We start from the raw sequence: 16,459 nt of genomic DNA on the forward strand, positions 1-16,459 counted from the left end.
TTGATCAAGCATCTCAGCATCTAGACTAAGGTATCCATGGACATCTCGGGCACATACCAACACTGCACTTGCTGCAATCGGACATTCATCATTCGTTCCTTCCGCCAAGACGCATTCCCATGGAAGCAACAACTCCGGAATCGCCAAAAGCGGCCCTCCCCCCCCCAAAAGCCCGCCCGCATGAGGAGCCCGTGCGTCGCTATCACATGCCAATCGTGTAAACTGCTTTTGCCGTTTTCCCTACCTTGACACAAAAGGGCATAGTCCGACTCAGAGTTACGGTACCTCGAGTATCGTAGAGACATGGTCATAGGATTATTCACACACTATCGTGCTGCTGTTCACGCTCAGGTGGACCGACATCCATGTCGTTCCACCGGCTCTCCAATCGCGGCGGCCATCATCTGATTTCAGATGCTACTCCGCCCCCGACTCCAGTCAGTGCAGAATATACTCGTATCATCCTCTCAAACCCGACTCCACTCTGACTGTTCATGTTCATGCCTATGCCTGCTGCACCAGGTTGTCTTAGTAAGAGTCGTATATTAATAGGGTGACGTGGGGTGTGCAACGCGCTGCTTTCACATGTCAAAGCTCAAACCAGCCAGTGCCCAGAATCAATTGCACCACAAGCCACCTGCCTGTACTCCATCCTGACTTTTGCTTGTCTATTGATAACCTCTTCTTGACTCCTTTAACCAAGCGAGCCCTGGAGAAAAGGGTTTGTTCCAGTCTCAAGTCTTGATCTCGTGCACTTCTTCGACATATCAAACCCGTTGACCCCGCATCACACTTCAAGCCTCCACGTGCAGCACAGTGAGACATACTTCTTCTTTCGAACGACTACGCCGACCTCTCTCACTCTCTCTGTTGCGGATCTTTTAAGTTTCAGACGTAGAAATATGGACAGGCTGCGATCGAATGCCGTGATGCGCCCACAATCTACTAGGCGCTCGCAGAGATCCAGGAAGGCCAGAGATACGATTAACAAAGTCTTGCCGGACTTGTTGAAGTCATCGCCACGGGCGCGACATGGCGTACATAGCGCAAAGCTCGTAGTCGACCCTCCATCTCCCGAGACCAGTGTGGCATCAGGAGCCTCGTGCCCTATGACCATTCGCCTCCGCCAAACAGATACACTTACCGCTGCCCGTCAATTAACGCCTTCTTCCCGACATGCTTCCATATCAACCTTGACCGAGACTACACAGAAGCCCAAGAACGTCTGCGTCTTGTCCATGGCGTCCCCAGTCCGAGCTGGAGGCGGATTTCTCGAAGGCGCTACCAGCCAGGAAGAATTTCTGTGCATGAGGACTACTCTCTACCCCTCCCTCTGGGATGATTTCTACTCACTTCCGCAGTTTGGTGGCATCATCACTCCTGATGTGATGGTTCACAGGGATAGCACTCCTGAGGCTGCAGACCTAACAAAGCGCGAGCGCTTCTTCGTAGATGTCATAAGTTCGAGCATGATGCGGTTTCCGGGGTCGGCCAACTCGAGGCGTTTCGAAGCCGACGAGGGCCTTGAGGCAGCGTGCAGCTGTGGTGTGAGCTACTGCGATCGTGATCGTGATATCGTCACCCAGAAGATGCGTGCAGTCTTACAGATTGCACAACAACAAGGCGCAGAGAGACTCGTTCTCGGAGCCTGGGGCTGCGGTGCCTATGGACACCCAGCCAAGGAAGTGGCGAAAATCTGGAGGCGTGTATTACTCGGTGGTGCTAGGAGTAAAGCGAAGTGGACTGGGATCAAGGAGGTTTGTTTCGCAATTCACGATCGAACCATGTTGAGAGAATTCGAGAAGTGCTTCGCGGATGTTGCCACCCAGGAGCCTGCTCTCCCGTCACCTTCTGAACCGGCAGAGTCCAAGGTCGAATCGCAAAAGGTATCGACTTCGGACGTGATTTGTGAATTGGTCTCCAAGATCCAGGAGACAGAACTCCAGCTAGACCAACTCAACAATCCGCGGAGCAAAGCTCGTCTCCGTGACGTGCTCGCCGAACTGAATCGGCAACTAGCCCACGTCGGTATGGAAGAGGACGAGGATGAAATGCAGCCGGATGATCCTGATGACGAGGAGGCGGATGCGTTGGACGACGCAACCATGCACGGCATTGCAGCCTCGGACGGTGAAGACAATAGCTACTACAATTTCGACTCTGACGATGTTGCAACCTCGGGATCGGTGTCGCCCGATGCCAGCGACCTGTACGAATTCAAGATACCCGATGCATCAGCATCAATACATCATTCCTTACAACAGACAAGTGGCAACGCCAGACCCGACACAACAATGAGCGCGAGTGGCTTCAGCTCCTATGAGTGCGTTAACGACGTCGGCATGAGCCCTGAAGGACAATTCGATCATAAAAGTGGCTGGTTCAGTGGCTCCATCAATGGCTTGAGCGCTTTCCTCTCCAAGCCAACAAGACCGCCGGGTAGCCCGGTGCTGAGGCCTAATTCGTCCGACATGGAGGTTGATGGGATCGGAATGGGCTTGGATGCATATTTGAGGAGGTTTTCGAGTGATGGGGCATAAACGCCCTTCCGGGTTTTCGTTTTCTGTTGCTTTGTTCTCTGGTCCTTGGAAGAGAAGATTCACGGTCGAGTCTTCGCATGGAGTTTGGATGCATGGTCAGGCGTTGTTCAGTCACCTCGAGTGCGGAAAGTGTTTATAGTGAGCGGGGTATAGCTGTTATCGGGTTATTCTGGGGGTTAGCATCAACTGGAAAGGTCAGGATCTCCTTAAAAAGAAAGGGCCTTTACGTATGAATGAATCACAAAGACATGAGTAAAATCAAGGCCATGGTGCCGAAGTCGCTCCTGTAGAGTGTTTCATTTCTTCGTTACCATGGGTATCGCTAGGTCTTCCTGTGTTCATTGCCTCCCAATTCAAAGTCAACCAACTCCACGCTAAAGGTCACTTTTTGTAATTCATGTATTGACTCGTACGAGCAAGGTCGCGTACGTCACTAGCAACGCCAACACCGCTCAACGCGCTTTTGGGTGGGTTACGAGCAGTGCCAGCTGTCTTAGCGTCAGGCCCCTTGCGAGTTCTGGAGTGCGTCGCTTGAGATCCGCGGTTGCCATCGCCAGCATGCTATGCCAGGTCTGGATCAGGGAGCCAAAGTACAACCTCTGTGCCAGCGGTGGCAAGCAGATTATATCTTGGATTGACGCCGACAATGGTACTGATTTTGGGGGCCGGTAGGTCAGTGATGGGATCCATCCTGCCTTCGCGATTCTTCTGGCCCTGGTCGACATCCCACACCAACAATCCCGGCTGAGCGGATCCGGACACGACGTAACGGCCATCAGAGGTGAAACAAGCATCTCCCTGTAGCGAAGAGGTGTGGTGTGAAGCAGGGGCACCATTTGATTGTAGGATGGATGGAAACGGTGTCGGCCCATGAGCTCGGTAGAGGTATGCCTCCAGCTTGCCTTCGAATGCGTCCAGTACAAAGTGGCCCGGTCCATTGGTACCGAGGAGGATGTACTTCCCGTTGTTGCTGAATTCGAGACTGGTCCAGCCTTCGCCTTGCTTCTGAGCGTAGTGCGAGAAGCGACGTTCGATCTCTTGAAGGTCAAAGGTAGCAAAGGGAGGCTTGTCAAAATTTCGCAGGTCGTACAGGAGGATGGACTGCGTGGGCGGTGAGGCAATGGCAATAACACTCGCCGAAGGATCGTACGCAGTCAGATAGGCACCGTATAGATTAAGACTACCCTGGGGAGAAGCCGAACGCAAATCCCATAATTTGACCGTGTCATCCAGTGAAGCAGACAAGAAAGTATCGTTGCTCGGACACATTGTCAAGGCGGTGACACGCTTGGTGTGGCCTTTGAAGTAACGGATGTAACTGTTGTCATGGGTAGACAGATAGCGAATGCCGTCATCCACTTTAGTGGAGGCGTAGATGATCGAGTTGGCATGGTGAGTGAACCTAGCCAATGCGCATCCGTACTTCTGAGACTTCAACTCTTTTGCATGGGCACCAGCCTTGGTGTTGTAGATTTGTAGCGTGTCATCAGTACGGGCCAGGAGCATCAACTCTCCAGAGGTGTCGAAGTCAAGAGAAGTGCATTGCACGCCAGGAGATTTGAAAAGCTGCAGTCGCGGCGGACTAATGTCAGAATCTAGGCTGATGTGGATTTGATGTTATACATGGAAAGCATGGATTTGTTGAACGGGCGGAGTGCAGCTGTGATGGATGGTATAAAAATGGTTGGGAAAGTACTGTGATACGTGAAATTGTTGACGTACGCGTGTTGGACGATAGGTCGAAATGACATCGCTGACTTTGGCAGCTGCTGGTGCAGCATTATCAGCGCCCATGGCGATTGTGGTTTATTTGCGACAGTCGCTTTCTATCGCCGGGTCTGATGAGGCGACGCTTTGTTGAGCACTCAGTCCTCGCAATGGTTCTACGCGTTGTTTGCTCAGACCAGAGACAAGACCCGCTATGCTGTATGTCTAGATAAGGTATGGTATGGATGTCAAGTAACAGCTTATGCTGCCGCTTACTTTGTCCTGCAACTGGTAACAATTGTAGAAGTGAAATGCGGGAACTGTGTAGCGATAAGATAAGAAGGAACAAACTCCAGGGATTCAGATCAATACAAGAATCAAGTACCGGAGAACTACCGTCACCCAGAGATCGAGTTAATCCAAGAACATAACTCGCCTCACCTTGCCTCGCTTCACCCGTCTACTGTACGGAGTGCCCTGGACATTATTATCGATATACGCAGGCAAGTTTGGATCTTGTACATGATCTTGATAGTTCTGTTATCTGAACATTCTGTCGTTCAACAGTGTCTATTCAGCTTGCGCATCAATGCGCATCGCAACAAATACTTCGTCCACCCGCAAAGAGGTACAATAGAGTGAGGGAAAGGTAAGGTACCTTAGTACACGCACTAAAAGGATTAAAGGTGTGCCGTTGGAAAGCGACGGAAGAGCAGTAATAATCGACATCATAGCTATTGCGAGGCCGACGTCGGACTTGTCTAGCACATTATGGGTCAGCGCCAGCAGATCTAAAGTTACCGTACACTCACAGAGGACTTATAATAGTATTTTGCTCGTTGTGTGTCATGCGCGGCCATCTCTAGTACTTACTATACTATAATATTGCCATAGTACGCCCTTGATCTGCCTTTGACGCTCCTATAGCAGTGTTCCGAAAGGTCAATTGTACACATTATCAGGCCGAATCTCGGGCATCGCAACTCGCGTACTCTCGCGCTCCTCCAACATGTCGACGACCATCGGGTATGAGCAAGACAGGGCACAACCTACCAATCGAGCCGTCAGTCGCTGACCATGATGTAGTTCTTTCCTTGCCGGTGGTATCGCAGCATGCGGTGCAGTCACCGTCACTCACAGTTTCGAGACGGTCAAGATCCGGTATGCTGCTCGTCGACACGTATTATATGCATCCACCTAGTCTTATGCTGCGATCAGATTACAATTGCAAGGAGAGATGCAAGCCTCCAAAGATGCGCCCAAGTTGTACCGAGGTGTATTGCACGGCGTTTCCGTCATCTTAAAAAACGAGGGTCTCCGCGGTCTCTTGAGAGGTCTCAATTGCGCTGTAAGCACCATTGCCGCTGCCGAGTGGTTGGACCACTTTTGCCCATTCATACTGACAGAAGCCAGTATCTGTACCAGATAGTCCTCAACGGATCGCGCCTTGGCTTCTATGAGCCTATTCGCTCTCATGCCAACTCCCTCTACCTACACAAGTCTCTGTCCCATTCAACGGACGCAGATTCGAGAGCCTTGCAGAGTCTGCCAATCAACGTTCTTGCGGGTGCTAGTTCTGGAGTCATCGGTGCCATGCTCGGTTCTCCTTTCTTCCTCATCAAGACGCGATTACAATCATACTCGCCTTTCCTGCCTGTAGGAACACAACACAAATACAGAAATGCCACGGACGGTATGAGACAAATCTACAACGCCGAGGGCATCAAGGGATTGTACCGTGGTGTCGGTCCTGCCATGGTGCGCACAGGATTCGGCTCCAGTGTGCAGCTTCCAACCTACTTCTTCGCAAAGCGACGTCTTGTCAGACATTTAGGTATGGAGGAAGGTCCCGCATTACATCTCATGTCATCGGCATGCTCTGGCTTCGTCGTGTGCTGTGTCATGCACCCCCCAGACACGGTCATGAGTCGCATGTACAACCAGACTGGCAACCTCTACAATGGCGCTTTCGACTGCCTTTACAGGACTGTCAAGACAGAAGGTCTTCTGGCTGTGTATAAGGGCTTCTTCGCTCATTTGGCGCGAATCCTTCCGCATACGGTGAGTTATCTCACTTGACAATATCGCTTGTATATTTGTACTGATAATACTGCGACAGATCATCACTCTCAGTCTTGCTGAGCAGACCAACAAGCTCATGCGCAAAATCGAGGATCGGGTATTGTCAAAGTGAATGCGCTGAAACCCGAAATGTATATTGCAGCGGGGCTCACAGGACCAGAGCACTCAACCTGACGTGAGGCTGAAGTCTGTTGCGTCCATTTGGTCAGAGACGAAAGCGTTCACAGGTGAATGTGGTCGAGTCCTACCGACCAAGGACATTTCGCTCTGGATGATACCCTGGGAAACTGCAGCATCTGGGTTGTTTGATTACGATAAGCCACCCATTAGCTAGGGGCATCCCGAGCGAAGACGTTAGGTCTAGCTAGAAGCAGAGACTGGGAGATGTTCCGAGACCTTCTTCGCCCACCTCCGATAGTGCCACATTCGCGCACGATTGTCCAGGAAGTCTGTCGGGGTGTAGAGCAACAACATACCAATCAAGAACCCAAATATGCAACAGCTGACTCTCCCGTATCCATTGATACTGAACAGATGTGACACTAGGTACTGGACATAACGATAGTACATGCGTAGCCTACCTTAGCATCCGGATCCGACTCCTCGATGATCACGCACTCAGTTTCCAGGCAATGAAAATAGGAGGCATCATCGTTTGCTAACATATTATTAGGTTGGTCTCGTTACCTTGAAATTACCTGATCTATTGCATGTTCCGACGGAAGTCATCGGCTTTACCTGTACAAAGTAGATGGCTCCCCAGAAAGGGACCATCTTGCTTTGCGGAGCCCCAGACCTAAGCCGCTGCTTTGCGGGGGGCTGAGTATCGGGGATCGACCAGGACCCCCGCTTAGAAGCGAAAGATGATATAACGGAAATACTGTTTGTGCCTGCAAGGTACGATGTCCCAAAGCGCGTTACTCGACATATTGTGGACGTACAAGGATTGTTTTCTGGTTGCCACCAGTCATGCATCGCGCCGGACGTCGTCATGCACGCGAAGACAAAACGAAAGTCAACGTTCGACGGGAGAAAAAGTGCATTGCTCAATGAACCATCCCCAACGTCCACGAGATGATTGACTTACCGAATAGATCTCTTGAGATGCAACATCGACGGAAGAACGGTCTTCTTCTTTCCAGTTGGTCAGACCACGCGTCGTTGTATAAGCCAAAGACACACCCCCTCCTAAGGTAATTATCGCAGAACACCTGAGCTTCAGCTGACCCAGCGTGGGAATCCTGAGAGACAAGTCTTGCTTTCCCCCTCCCCTTGCGTGGGTTATGTGAACACTAAGACCGACACAAACCGACGTCATGTGATACCAAACACAAAGTAGGCACCCAGAGGCAGGTACCTTAGCATGCACCTCTCTCCTATTTATTACATGTGCATGGTAGCCATGCATCTTTATCTTCATAATCCGCCTTCGGAGCTGAAGATATCTCACCGCTTTGCTATAAATACATGTTGCTGCACGATCCTTGCTTAGCTACCAGAAACAGTCTTTGTTGAAACTTCTACTATCTTGGCAGTCACTGTGTTTATAACCCTTGTAGTGAACACCAGAGAAAAGAGCAAACACTACAGTACCCAGTTTTGACAGACCGAGTCGTGGAAAAGCGCGTTGTAGGTAGCGAGAACCATTTAAGTCACACGAGAGCGACGGCTGATTTCGGTCAAGTCCCCCTGAGAACAGAGTCTGCAAGATGTCACCCATTATGGAGACTCCTCCTCAGACCAGAGATTCATCTCCCAGGAAAAACGCCGACAAGAGAATGTCTGGGCCAAATTTGACGAGGACCATAATCGAGGGATGGCAGCGGACCACGAGTCTGCTAGCAGGTGCTCAGTGTACCATCGATGGTGAATCACTGGACATTCCCGCTATTGTGGCTGTGGGCAAGTAAGTGATAGAACCATCAAACTTAGCGACTTTGTGACTAATAGTTGTAGATATGGCGTTTCCGCAGCGCTCTCGCACGACTCCAGCACCCTCAAGAAAATCAATGACAGTGTTGAGATGCTCAGAACCCATCTGGAGGGCGGGCATCTGGTTTATGGAGTTACCACGGGCTTCGGTGGGTCCGCAGATACACGTACGACGGATCTCGAGAGCCTCCAGCTCGCCTTGGTGCAGCACCAGAACTCAGGAATCTTGACGAGCCGTGACATTGGCCGTAATCAATCTACACATGCGATAAGCAGTGTCTGGCAGAGCCGCAACATGGATGCCGACTTCTCAACAAACTCAATGCCAACCTCTTGGGTCAGAGCTAGCATGCTCACTCGGTGCAATTCGATGATTCGAGGCCATTCTGCAGTCAGGATTGTCGTTGCTGAGACCATACTAGAGCTGTTGAAACGCAACATTACTCCAGTCGTGCCACTCCGTGGAAGTATTTCTGCATCTGGGGACCTGAGCCCTCTTTCATACATTGCGGGTGCCATCCAAGGTTGTCCTGATATCTTCGTTCGGTGCGGCAACGAGATTTTGACCGCCGATGTGGCTCTGAAACGTGAGGGCATCTCGCCGATCACACTGGGCCCCAAGGAAGGCTTGGGTCTTCTTAACGGAACAGCTTTCTCAGCAGCAACAGCGTCTCTTGCATTGCACCAAGCCCAGGAACTAGCTTTGCTGTCCCAGGTCCTCACTGCAATGGCAGTTGAAGCACTACGTGGAAGCGCTGAATCCTTCTGGCCTCAGATCGCGCATATGCGACCTCACCCTGGACAGATCGAGTCAGCGAGTAATATATTGGCATTCTTGGAGGCATCTGAACTTGCGCAATGTGTCAAGGGAGCCAAAGACACCAAGATGACGGGTCTGTATCAAGATCGATATGCTCTCCGGACCGCATCACAGTGGATAGGTCCACAGCTCGAGGACCTTTGTCTCGCTCAGTCTCAGCTGACCATCGAACTTAATTCCACTACGGACAATCCACTCATGGACGTTGAGAGCGATCACATATTGCACGGAGGCAACTTTCAGGCTGCGGTAGTAACGTCTACGATGGACAGGACACGTCTCTGTCTCGAACGTCTCGGCAAGATGATGTTCAGTCAGGCCACTGAACTTATCAACCCCCTGTTCAACAAAGGCCTCCCGGCAAACCTCGCGGCAGACGATCCCTCCCTGTCTTACACATGCAAGGGAATCGACATCAACATGGCATCGTACATGTCTGAGCTGGGATTTCTGGCGAATCCCGTCGGCAATCATGTGCAATCAGCAGAAATGCACAATCAGGCTTTGAACTCGTTGGCTCTTATTTCGGCACGCTATACCTTTCAGGCTTTGGATGTGCTCTATCTGATGGCTGCGGCTTACCTGTTCACGGTATGCCAAGCGCTGGACCTTCGTGTACTCGAGGTAATGTTTATGAATAAGGTCAAGGATGAGCTCCAAGACCTCGTGCAGACTACTTACGGGACAAGCGATGACGCGCTGGTTAGAGGAGTTTGGCGACGCTTTCTGGTCAAGTGGCCAGCAACCAGTACTCTGGATCTCCACCAGCGGTGCGAGGAGACAGGCGATGCCATGCTGGTAGATATTGTCAAAATCGGCGCATCTGGCTCTGGCACACTCGACCTTGTGGCCGCCGAGAAATTTACTACGGATGTCAGGACGTTGCTTCAGGGGATCTACGAACAAGCTCGAGTGGAGATGTTCCGCAACCACGAAACTCTTACACCCGGCTACCTTGGCAACGGGACAAGACGAATGTATCACTTTGTGCGACGAGGTCTAGGCATCAGGATGCATCAGGGTTTGGCTGAGCATCCAACGCCGCCCGCAGCAAATGACACCAAGGAGCAGCAGGAACGGAGGACGATTGGCAGCAGGATCAGCGTGATTTTCGAAGGCCTCCGAGATGGGAGGGCGATGGATGTGCTGGTTGCATGCGCGGGACAGGCGTATCGTTGAGCAGTGTAATGTGTTGGTGGCGCGAGCCCTGAGCTGACACATCTGAGCGTCGGGAGAGAGCAAAGCCGGAGGAGAGCAATCGATACATGGCTAGCCGAGAAGGCTCCTTGTGACTGATCTACTGCTCCGTGTTTGCGGTGCTGATTAGATTGGCGTGGTCGATTTGGAGGGTTGATGGTAATAATGTCTTTTGCAACCAATAGTACTCAATAATATACCTATGGCCTCCACTTTGCAATCCATCTCTGCTCGTGTGTGCGTGCACTATGCCAACAGCGAGCCGACTTCTTGTTTCGTCATAGTCGGCCACGCAGGAGAAGGGAGATCCTCGTAAGCTCGTCCAGCAGGGCGATCGACGAGCCGCTCCGATAATAACTGATGTGCTTGACAAGACTTGTGTTGTCTCCAATAGACTACACATGTTTATCATCGCAGTAGCTCATAGGTCAGACGTGCTGGCACAGTGGAGGCTGTGTCAATGTGACAGCGCGAAGGAGCCATTTCCCCAGAGCCAGGAGCCCAGGAGTCAGGCCTGTCAGGGTCGCGTGGATGGCGCTGCCAAGGATCGGTTTTGGCGAATAAATGAATGCATGAATTGGCAGTGGAGACGGGATACAAGTGAGAACAGAAGATACGACCCGGTACTGATACTTTGCCGTGGTGCAGCTATGGCAGTTTCGCGGCGCACAGGCCAAATACCACTCAATGTTCTATGATCATCCCAAACTTACTTTGCGAGCTGAGTCTATTCGGGCCTTGGGGGGCAAGGACCCCGTCCAGTCCAGTCCACTGCACCAATTAACTTGTAGGAATCGAAGAGAAGAGAGTTCGGATACCTCGTTCGAGGTAGACAGTGTATTCTGGTCTCAGCACCTGGTTCAATTTCGCAGTAATAATACAGGTCACTTTGCCGTGCAGTTTGCCTGGGTTGTTCGAGAAGCAGAAGCACTATTATTATTACGACTTGGCCGTGTCCAGCGTCTACTATATTCACGTTCCGCCGTCGTTATAACCGCCATCACATCAGTCTATCGCGCATATTGAACCAGATACCTTCCTTTGAAAGGGCCTCTGCCAGGCCACAGGCTCCTTCCACGTCCGACCAGGAATAACATACGGTGTATCTGGCCACGCAACGCACTCCCTTAATTCCATAATTACCCCCGGAAAATCAGAAGTATCTCTGTGTCTCTCTCGCGCTCTCTGGACTTGGTGATTGCACCCGTACGGCGACCGGTGTGCATCATTGTCTTTTCGGCAAAAAAGAGAAGATGACCATGGCGTATCCATCACGATAAAATTTAGAGCATCAAGCTCTCGGGATCGTTCACCTTCACCAATACAAATATAATCTTCTCTGAGAACCACCAAGAGTGTCGCATTGCTTCTGGCAATCGCCCCGAACTTTACCACCTCTACGTAACCACTGTACCATACACCCGGCAACATGGTTGACAAAATGTTCGAGCCCCTGCTAGAGATCTTGGAATGGCTCAAAAGCCTCGTGCCGGACACGTTCAAGCCTGGCCGCCCACACTTCAACTTCATTACTGTACATTGTAAGACCTAATTGGGAGGCATCGGTAATAGACAAAAAGCGCGCGAAGGCTGATGCAAGGGCGAGACAGATTGCTACATGGTTGGATTATCCATACTTGGATCCATCATTCTCTACCCTGGTGGTCTGCTCACCTACACCAATGCTCTCTTTCTTTCTGCTGGAGCAGCGACCCAGAGTGGTCTGAACCCGTACGTCTGTCGGACGATCTTGAATCGCCAATTGACTGACTTGCATGCAGCATCGATATCAACAAGCTGAAGACTTACCAACAGGTATTCCTTGCAACGGCCTCCCATGCGTGAGGCTTGACTAATTATTAATGTTATCAGGTCACCCTTATGCTCATGGCCTGCATTGCCAACCCCATATTCATCAACACAATGGTCGTCTTCATCCGATTGTACTGGTTTGAGCAGCGCTTCACACACATAGTCAAAGAGGCCCAGCGCGCTCGCCGCACGAGAACGAGATCACGCACCGTCAGCGAATCTAGACAGGAAACCGATCCAGTTCGACTCGAGGCTGGTGTCAACGGCCGCCCCATAACCGTGCTGCACCATACCACCCTTCCCAACGGCCTCACCCAGCGCAATGCAAATAACCCCTTGAGTGGTATGAGTGAAAAGGATAGGGTGCAGCATCTCGCAGGTAGCATCGCTGCCACCCCTCCAGGTGGAAGCTCTGAAAGCGGTCAATCTAGCAATGACACTCGTGTGCCTGATGTCTTTACATCCTCCGGCCCGAACAACGCTTCCCATGACCGGATAGAAGCAGCGAGAAGCGATTGTCACACACGGACGTCTCGCAGATCCATGTCGGATATTGCTCCTGACGAGAAGACTTCTGGTAGCGAGCACGGAGACCACGAAGAAGAAGAAAACGAGGACGGCGGAGGTCATTGGCTGGGGCACAACCCCATGCTGCGGCGCGATATCATGTTTGCGGATGAGGTTCGGCCAGGGACCCCCAGGCGGCCTAGACTCGACGACGACGACAGATTACCTGGTCAGAAGAGCGACGAGCACCACATAGCTTTTCTGCAAAAGCAACGAGACACGAAAAACACTGGCACATTGCGCATCCCTGGACCACGAGATTTCGACCGCGGCGATAAGCCACACGAGCTGGGCGATGACTTGGACGACAATGGCCTACAAAAGTCAATGACACGGAATACGCTACCGGGTTCGCCGCCCCTATTGCCACAGAGGAAACCGACAGATGACGTAGCTGAATTGAATGAAGACGACCATCCTCAGAAGCGCAATATCACCATCAATGTACCCGACGAACATCCGCGTCACGATCAGGATGAGCGCAAACGTTCGACTGCATCGAGTCGGAGTCACCGGTTCAATGTCCTCGCCCCTATCCTGAGGCTTCGAAGCAAAGCTCATCACGACGGACCTGGGATCGTTGGCCGTTCACTGAGTGCGCTGAAGAGCCGCACCATGAGCTTCACCAAGAGTCAAGAACGAGACCTCTCGCATCCCATGCCGTACCTCAGTTGGCAGCCCACCCTCGGCCGCAACTCCATGTTCCTGGATCTGACCGAGGAGCGGAGAGAAGAACTGGGAGGTATCGAGTATCGCTCGCTCAAGACGCTTGCCATCGTGCTGATATGCTACTTTGTTGGCTTCCACGTCTTGGGTGCTGTGGTGTTTGTTCCTTGGATTGTTCGGAGTAGCCATTGGGGTCCTATAATCACCAACGACGGACAGAATCGAGTATGGTGGGGTATCTTCACTCCCGCTTCCATGTTCAACGATCTTGGCTTCACTCTCACGCCGGACAGCATGATATCCTTTCAGACGGCGGTCATGCCTTTGCTGTTCGGTTCATTTCTGATCATCATCGGCAACACCGGGTTCCCGTGCATGCTACGCTTCGTCATCTGGGTGCTGTCAAAGCTTGCACCTCGTGGCAGCGGGCTTTGGGAAGAGTTCAAGTTTCTTCTCGATCATCCCAGACGTTGCTTCACGTTGATGTTCCCCTCAAAGGCTACGTGGTGGCTCTTTTGGATCTTGGTACTGCTGAACGGCATCGATCTGATCTTCTTTATTATACTTGATCTCAACGACTCGGCTGTGACTGTCCTCTCACCAGGCTATCGGGTGTTGAGTGGTTGGTTCCAAGCCGCGTCGACTCGAACCGCCGGATTCTCTGTCATCAACCTGGCAGATCTGCACCCCGCCATTCAAGTGTCGTACTTGATCATGATGTATATCTCAGTCTTTCCCATCGCCATTTCCGTTCGTAGGACAAACGTCTACGAGGAGAAGTCTCTTGGTCTCTGGGGCGGTGAGGACGAAGACGAGGACGAGGAGGGCCGAAGCTACGTCGGTCAGCATTTACGTCGACAACTCAGTTTCGATTTGTGGTATATCTTCTTGGGGCTGTTTATCATCGCTATCTGCGAAGGAAGCAGACTGGAGGATCCCAACAAATACGCCTTCAATCTGTTTGCTGTCCTCTTCGAGATTGTCTCGGCTTATGGTACGGTCGGTCTTTCTCTCGGATATCCCAACATCAACGCATCCTTTTCCACCACATTCAGCAACATCTCGAAACTGATCATCATCGCGATGATGATCAGAGGTCGCCATCGTGGTCTGCCGTACGCTCTCGACCGCGCCATTCTCTTGCCGTCGGACAATCTCAGAATCGCAGAAGAGGAAGAAGCGAAACGACGGAACGCCTTGTTTGGTGATGGCGTCGGCGAAGAAGGAGAAGACGGAGCCCCGGGACTACCCAGACACCATACGATGAACCGACGCACAAGCACAATGCAGCAGCAGCAGCAGCAGGACGGAGGTGCAGGCGCAGGCACCGGTCTTCGTCACTTACGACGAGGAAGCGAGCTCAGCACGACGAGCAAACGCAGCACAGATCCCATGGCCGGTGGCACTCCGTCCGGCAGGTCGAGACGCAGATTCAGCACGGTCGTCATGGCCGGGCTATCGGCTGGACCGACGATTGGGAACAGGAAACACGAGTGATTGTTTTCTCTTTTTGTTTTTCCGATGCATGAGGAACTGTTGCTGTGTACCACGAAACAAAGACATGTAACAGAAGGAAAGAAGATCAAGACGAAAACAAAAATCAAAAGGGCAAAGACAAGTAGATGATGGGTTCGGAAAATTTTCTTTTCTTCTCTTCGTCGTCACTCGTCATCATCGTCGTCGGAGGGGGGGGGGGTGTGTAATTTTCTCTGATACGTACGATATACAGCAGTCTCACCGAAGGAAAGGGGGTTAAAACAAGGGAAATAAGGGAAAATACGGGGGCACAAATCAATAGGATTTAAATCACGGGTTTTTTGTCTTTTTCTGCGCGATCCGCTTCGTTGTTCTATACCTTTCATGTATGTATCTTTCGATATGATCACTGTTTGTAAACAGAAAAAAGGAGATCGAGTCTGGGTCCATCTATACTGTCGAAATATAGAAGATATCAAGAGGGGAACGGTGTGGTGTTTCTGCCCTTCTCTCTCTGCACTGTGTTCGTGTCGTGTGTCGTGATGTTGTCATCCACTGTTGATGGATGTCTCACTACTGTAGAAGACGTCTCGATGGGGTTCTTTCTTTTTTCCTTCGTGGTGTGCATGCTCGAGGCGATACACCGGTGTGTATGTACACGTGGGGAAGGACTTTTTCCTTTTTGATTGATTGGTTGCATTGATGGATTGATTGATTGATGGAGTGATTGATTGATTGATGTATTGATTTGCGAGTGCATTTCCCGCCTCTCTATTTCTTTCCGGCCTTTTTTTTTTCTTTCCTTCTGTTGCTCCGGTCTTGCGGACTGCTGACATCTCGCCTGACACGACCACGGCATCTCAAAGCGCCTCCCTGATAGGTTTCCAAAACTCATCACTGACACGCACGACCTCGTCTCCGACCGTCACCTGTCCGCCCTCTCCCTCCTCACCAGCACCGGCACCAGCCTTATGAAACGGTCCAAACACCTGCACGTCCTTCTGCCCGCTCGCAAGCACAACCCTACACCCCAAGCTCATGGTGAAATTATCCTCGTTGCCCTCGCCCGTCAAGCGCTTGAGATGCTCTTCGCTAGCGGCGTAGACGACGCGCCCGATGTTCGCCCAGTAGATTGTTCCAGCGCACATGGCGCACGGCTCCCAGGTGGAGTACAGCGTGCAGGACCAGAGGTATGCGGGGGAGAAGTGCAGGGCGGCGAGGCGCGCGAGGCAGGATTCGGCGTGTTCGACGTGCGAGATGGAGGCGTGCGTTAGCAGGATGGTGCTGTGGTCTGGGCCCATCAGGAGCGCGTAGAAGGGCCGCTTGGAGTGTTGGTTCACGGCGGTCGTTTGGAGGGTTAGGCAGGTGCGGAGGTTGGTCGTTAGCTGGGCTGGAGTCGGGGGTGGGGGGCGCGGCGGGAAGACGGTGGGTGCTGGGGTTTGTGAAGACATTTTTTGGGGGTGGTTCTTGGGCGCTTTTTTGGGGTCTCTCTCTGTAGTGTGGTTGAGACAGGGGGGAGAGTGAAGAAGAGAGAGGAGATGTGTCGAGGTTGCGGTGTTTGTTTGGTTAGTCGTGTCTTCCCTCGAAACTGATCAGACGATAAGACGATAAGACGAGAAAAGATGGGACTTTGTACAGCAGGTGCATGTACTTGCCTAAA

The 16,459-nt window shown here is 51.7% G+C and overlaps 6 protein-coding genes across 8 annotated transcripts; 4 read left to right on the plus strand and 2 right to left on the minus strand.

Moving 5' to 3' along the window:
• Positions 1-902: 902 nt before the first annotated feature.
• AAFC00_003219 (uncharacterized protein) lies at positions 903-2,540 on the plus strand (the record flags this gene model as incomplete). Of its 2 annotated transcripts, XM_069348073.1 has the most annotated exons (2): positions 903-2,323; positions 2,375-2,540. In XM_069348073.1, the coding sequence occupies 2 exons, from the start codon at positions 903-905 to the stop codon at positions 2,538-2,540; spliced, it is 1,587 nt and encodes a 528-aa protein (XP_069199168.1). The 2 variants fall into 2 exon arrangements, with proteins under 2 accessions (XP_069199168.1, XP_069199169.1); XM_069342662.1 differs by having other exon boundaries at positions 903-2,540.
• Positions 2,541-3,101: 561 nt separating this feature from the next.
• Positions 3,102-4,334, minus strand: AAFC00_003220 (uncharacterized protein; the record flags this gene model as incomplete). Its single annotated transcript, XM_069342663.1, has 2 exons — positions 3,102-4,106; positions 4,263-4,334. The coding sequence occupies 2 exons, from the start codon at positions 4,332-4,334 to the stop codon at positions 3,102-3,104; spliced, it is 1,077 nt and encodes a 358-aa protein (XP_069199170.1).
• A 922-nt stretch (positions 4,335-5,256) lies between these two features.
• AAFC00_003221 (uncharacterized protein) lies at positions 5,257-6,441 on the plus strand (the record flags this gene model as incomplete). Its single annotated transcript, XM_069342664.1, has 5 exons — positions 5,257-5,273; positions 5,334-5,408; positions 5,466-5,595; positions 5,661-6,308; positions 6,367-6,441. The coding sequence occupies 5 exons, from the start codon at positions 5,257-5,259 to the stop codon at positions 6,439-6,441; spliced, it is 945 nt and encodes a 314-aa protein (XP_069199171.1).
• Positions 6,442-8,038: 1,597 nt separating this feature from the next.
• Positions 8,039-10,260, plus strand: AAFC00_003222 (uncharacterized protein; the record flags this gene model as incomplete). Its single annotated transcript, XM_069342665.1, has 2 exons — positions 8,039-8,235; positions 8,286-10,260. The coding sequence occupies 2 exons, from the start codon at positions 8,039-8,041 to the stop codon at positions 10,258-10,260; spliced, it is 2,172 nt and encodes a 723-aa protein (XP_069199172.1).
• A 1,447-nt stretch (positions 10,261-11,707) lies between these two features.
• Positions 11,708-14,820, plus strand: AAFC00_003223 (uncharacterized protein; the record flags this gene model as incomplete). 2 transcript variants are annotated; one of them, XM_069342667.1, is made up of 4 exons in its annotated part: positions 11,708-11,819; positions 11,889-12,009; positions 12,060-12,093; positions 12,151-14,820. In XM_069342667.1, 4 exons carry the CDS (start codon positions 11,708-11,710, stop codon positions 14,818-14,820), a joined length of 2,937 nt encoding a protein of 978 aa, XP_069199173.1. The 2 variants fall into 2 exon arrangements, with proteins under 2 accessions (XP_069199173.1, XP_069199174.1); XM_069342668.1 differs by having other exon boundaries at positions 11,720-11,819.
• An 839-nt stretch (positions 14,821-15,659) lies between these two features.
• AAFC00_003224 (uncharacterized protein) lies at positions 15,660-16,250 on the minus strand (the record flags this gene model as incomplete). The annotated part of the gene is made up of 1 exon (XM_069342669.1): positions 15,660-16,250. One exon carries the CDS (start codon positions 16,248-16,250, stop codon positions 15,660-15,662), a length of 591 nt encoding a protein of 196 aa, XP_069199175.1.
• Between the last annotated feature and the right edge of the window lie 209 nt (positions 16,251-16,459).

Source organism: Neodothiora populina (assembly GCF_041146345.1).
Source record: "Neodothiora populina strain CPC 39397 chromosome Unknown canker_contig_15, whole genome shotgun sequence".
In the NCBI taxonomy this organism is placed as follows: Eukaryota; Fungi; Ascomycota; class Dothideomycetes; order Dothideales; family Dothioraceae; genus Neodothiora; species Neodothiora populina.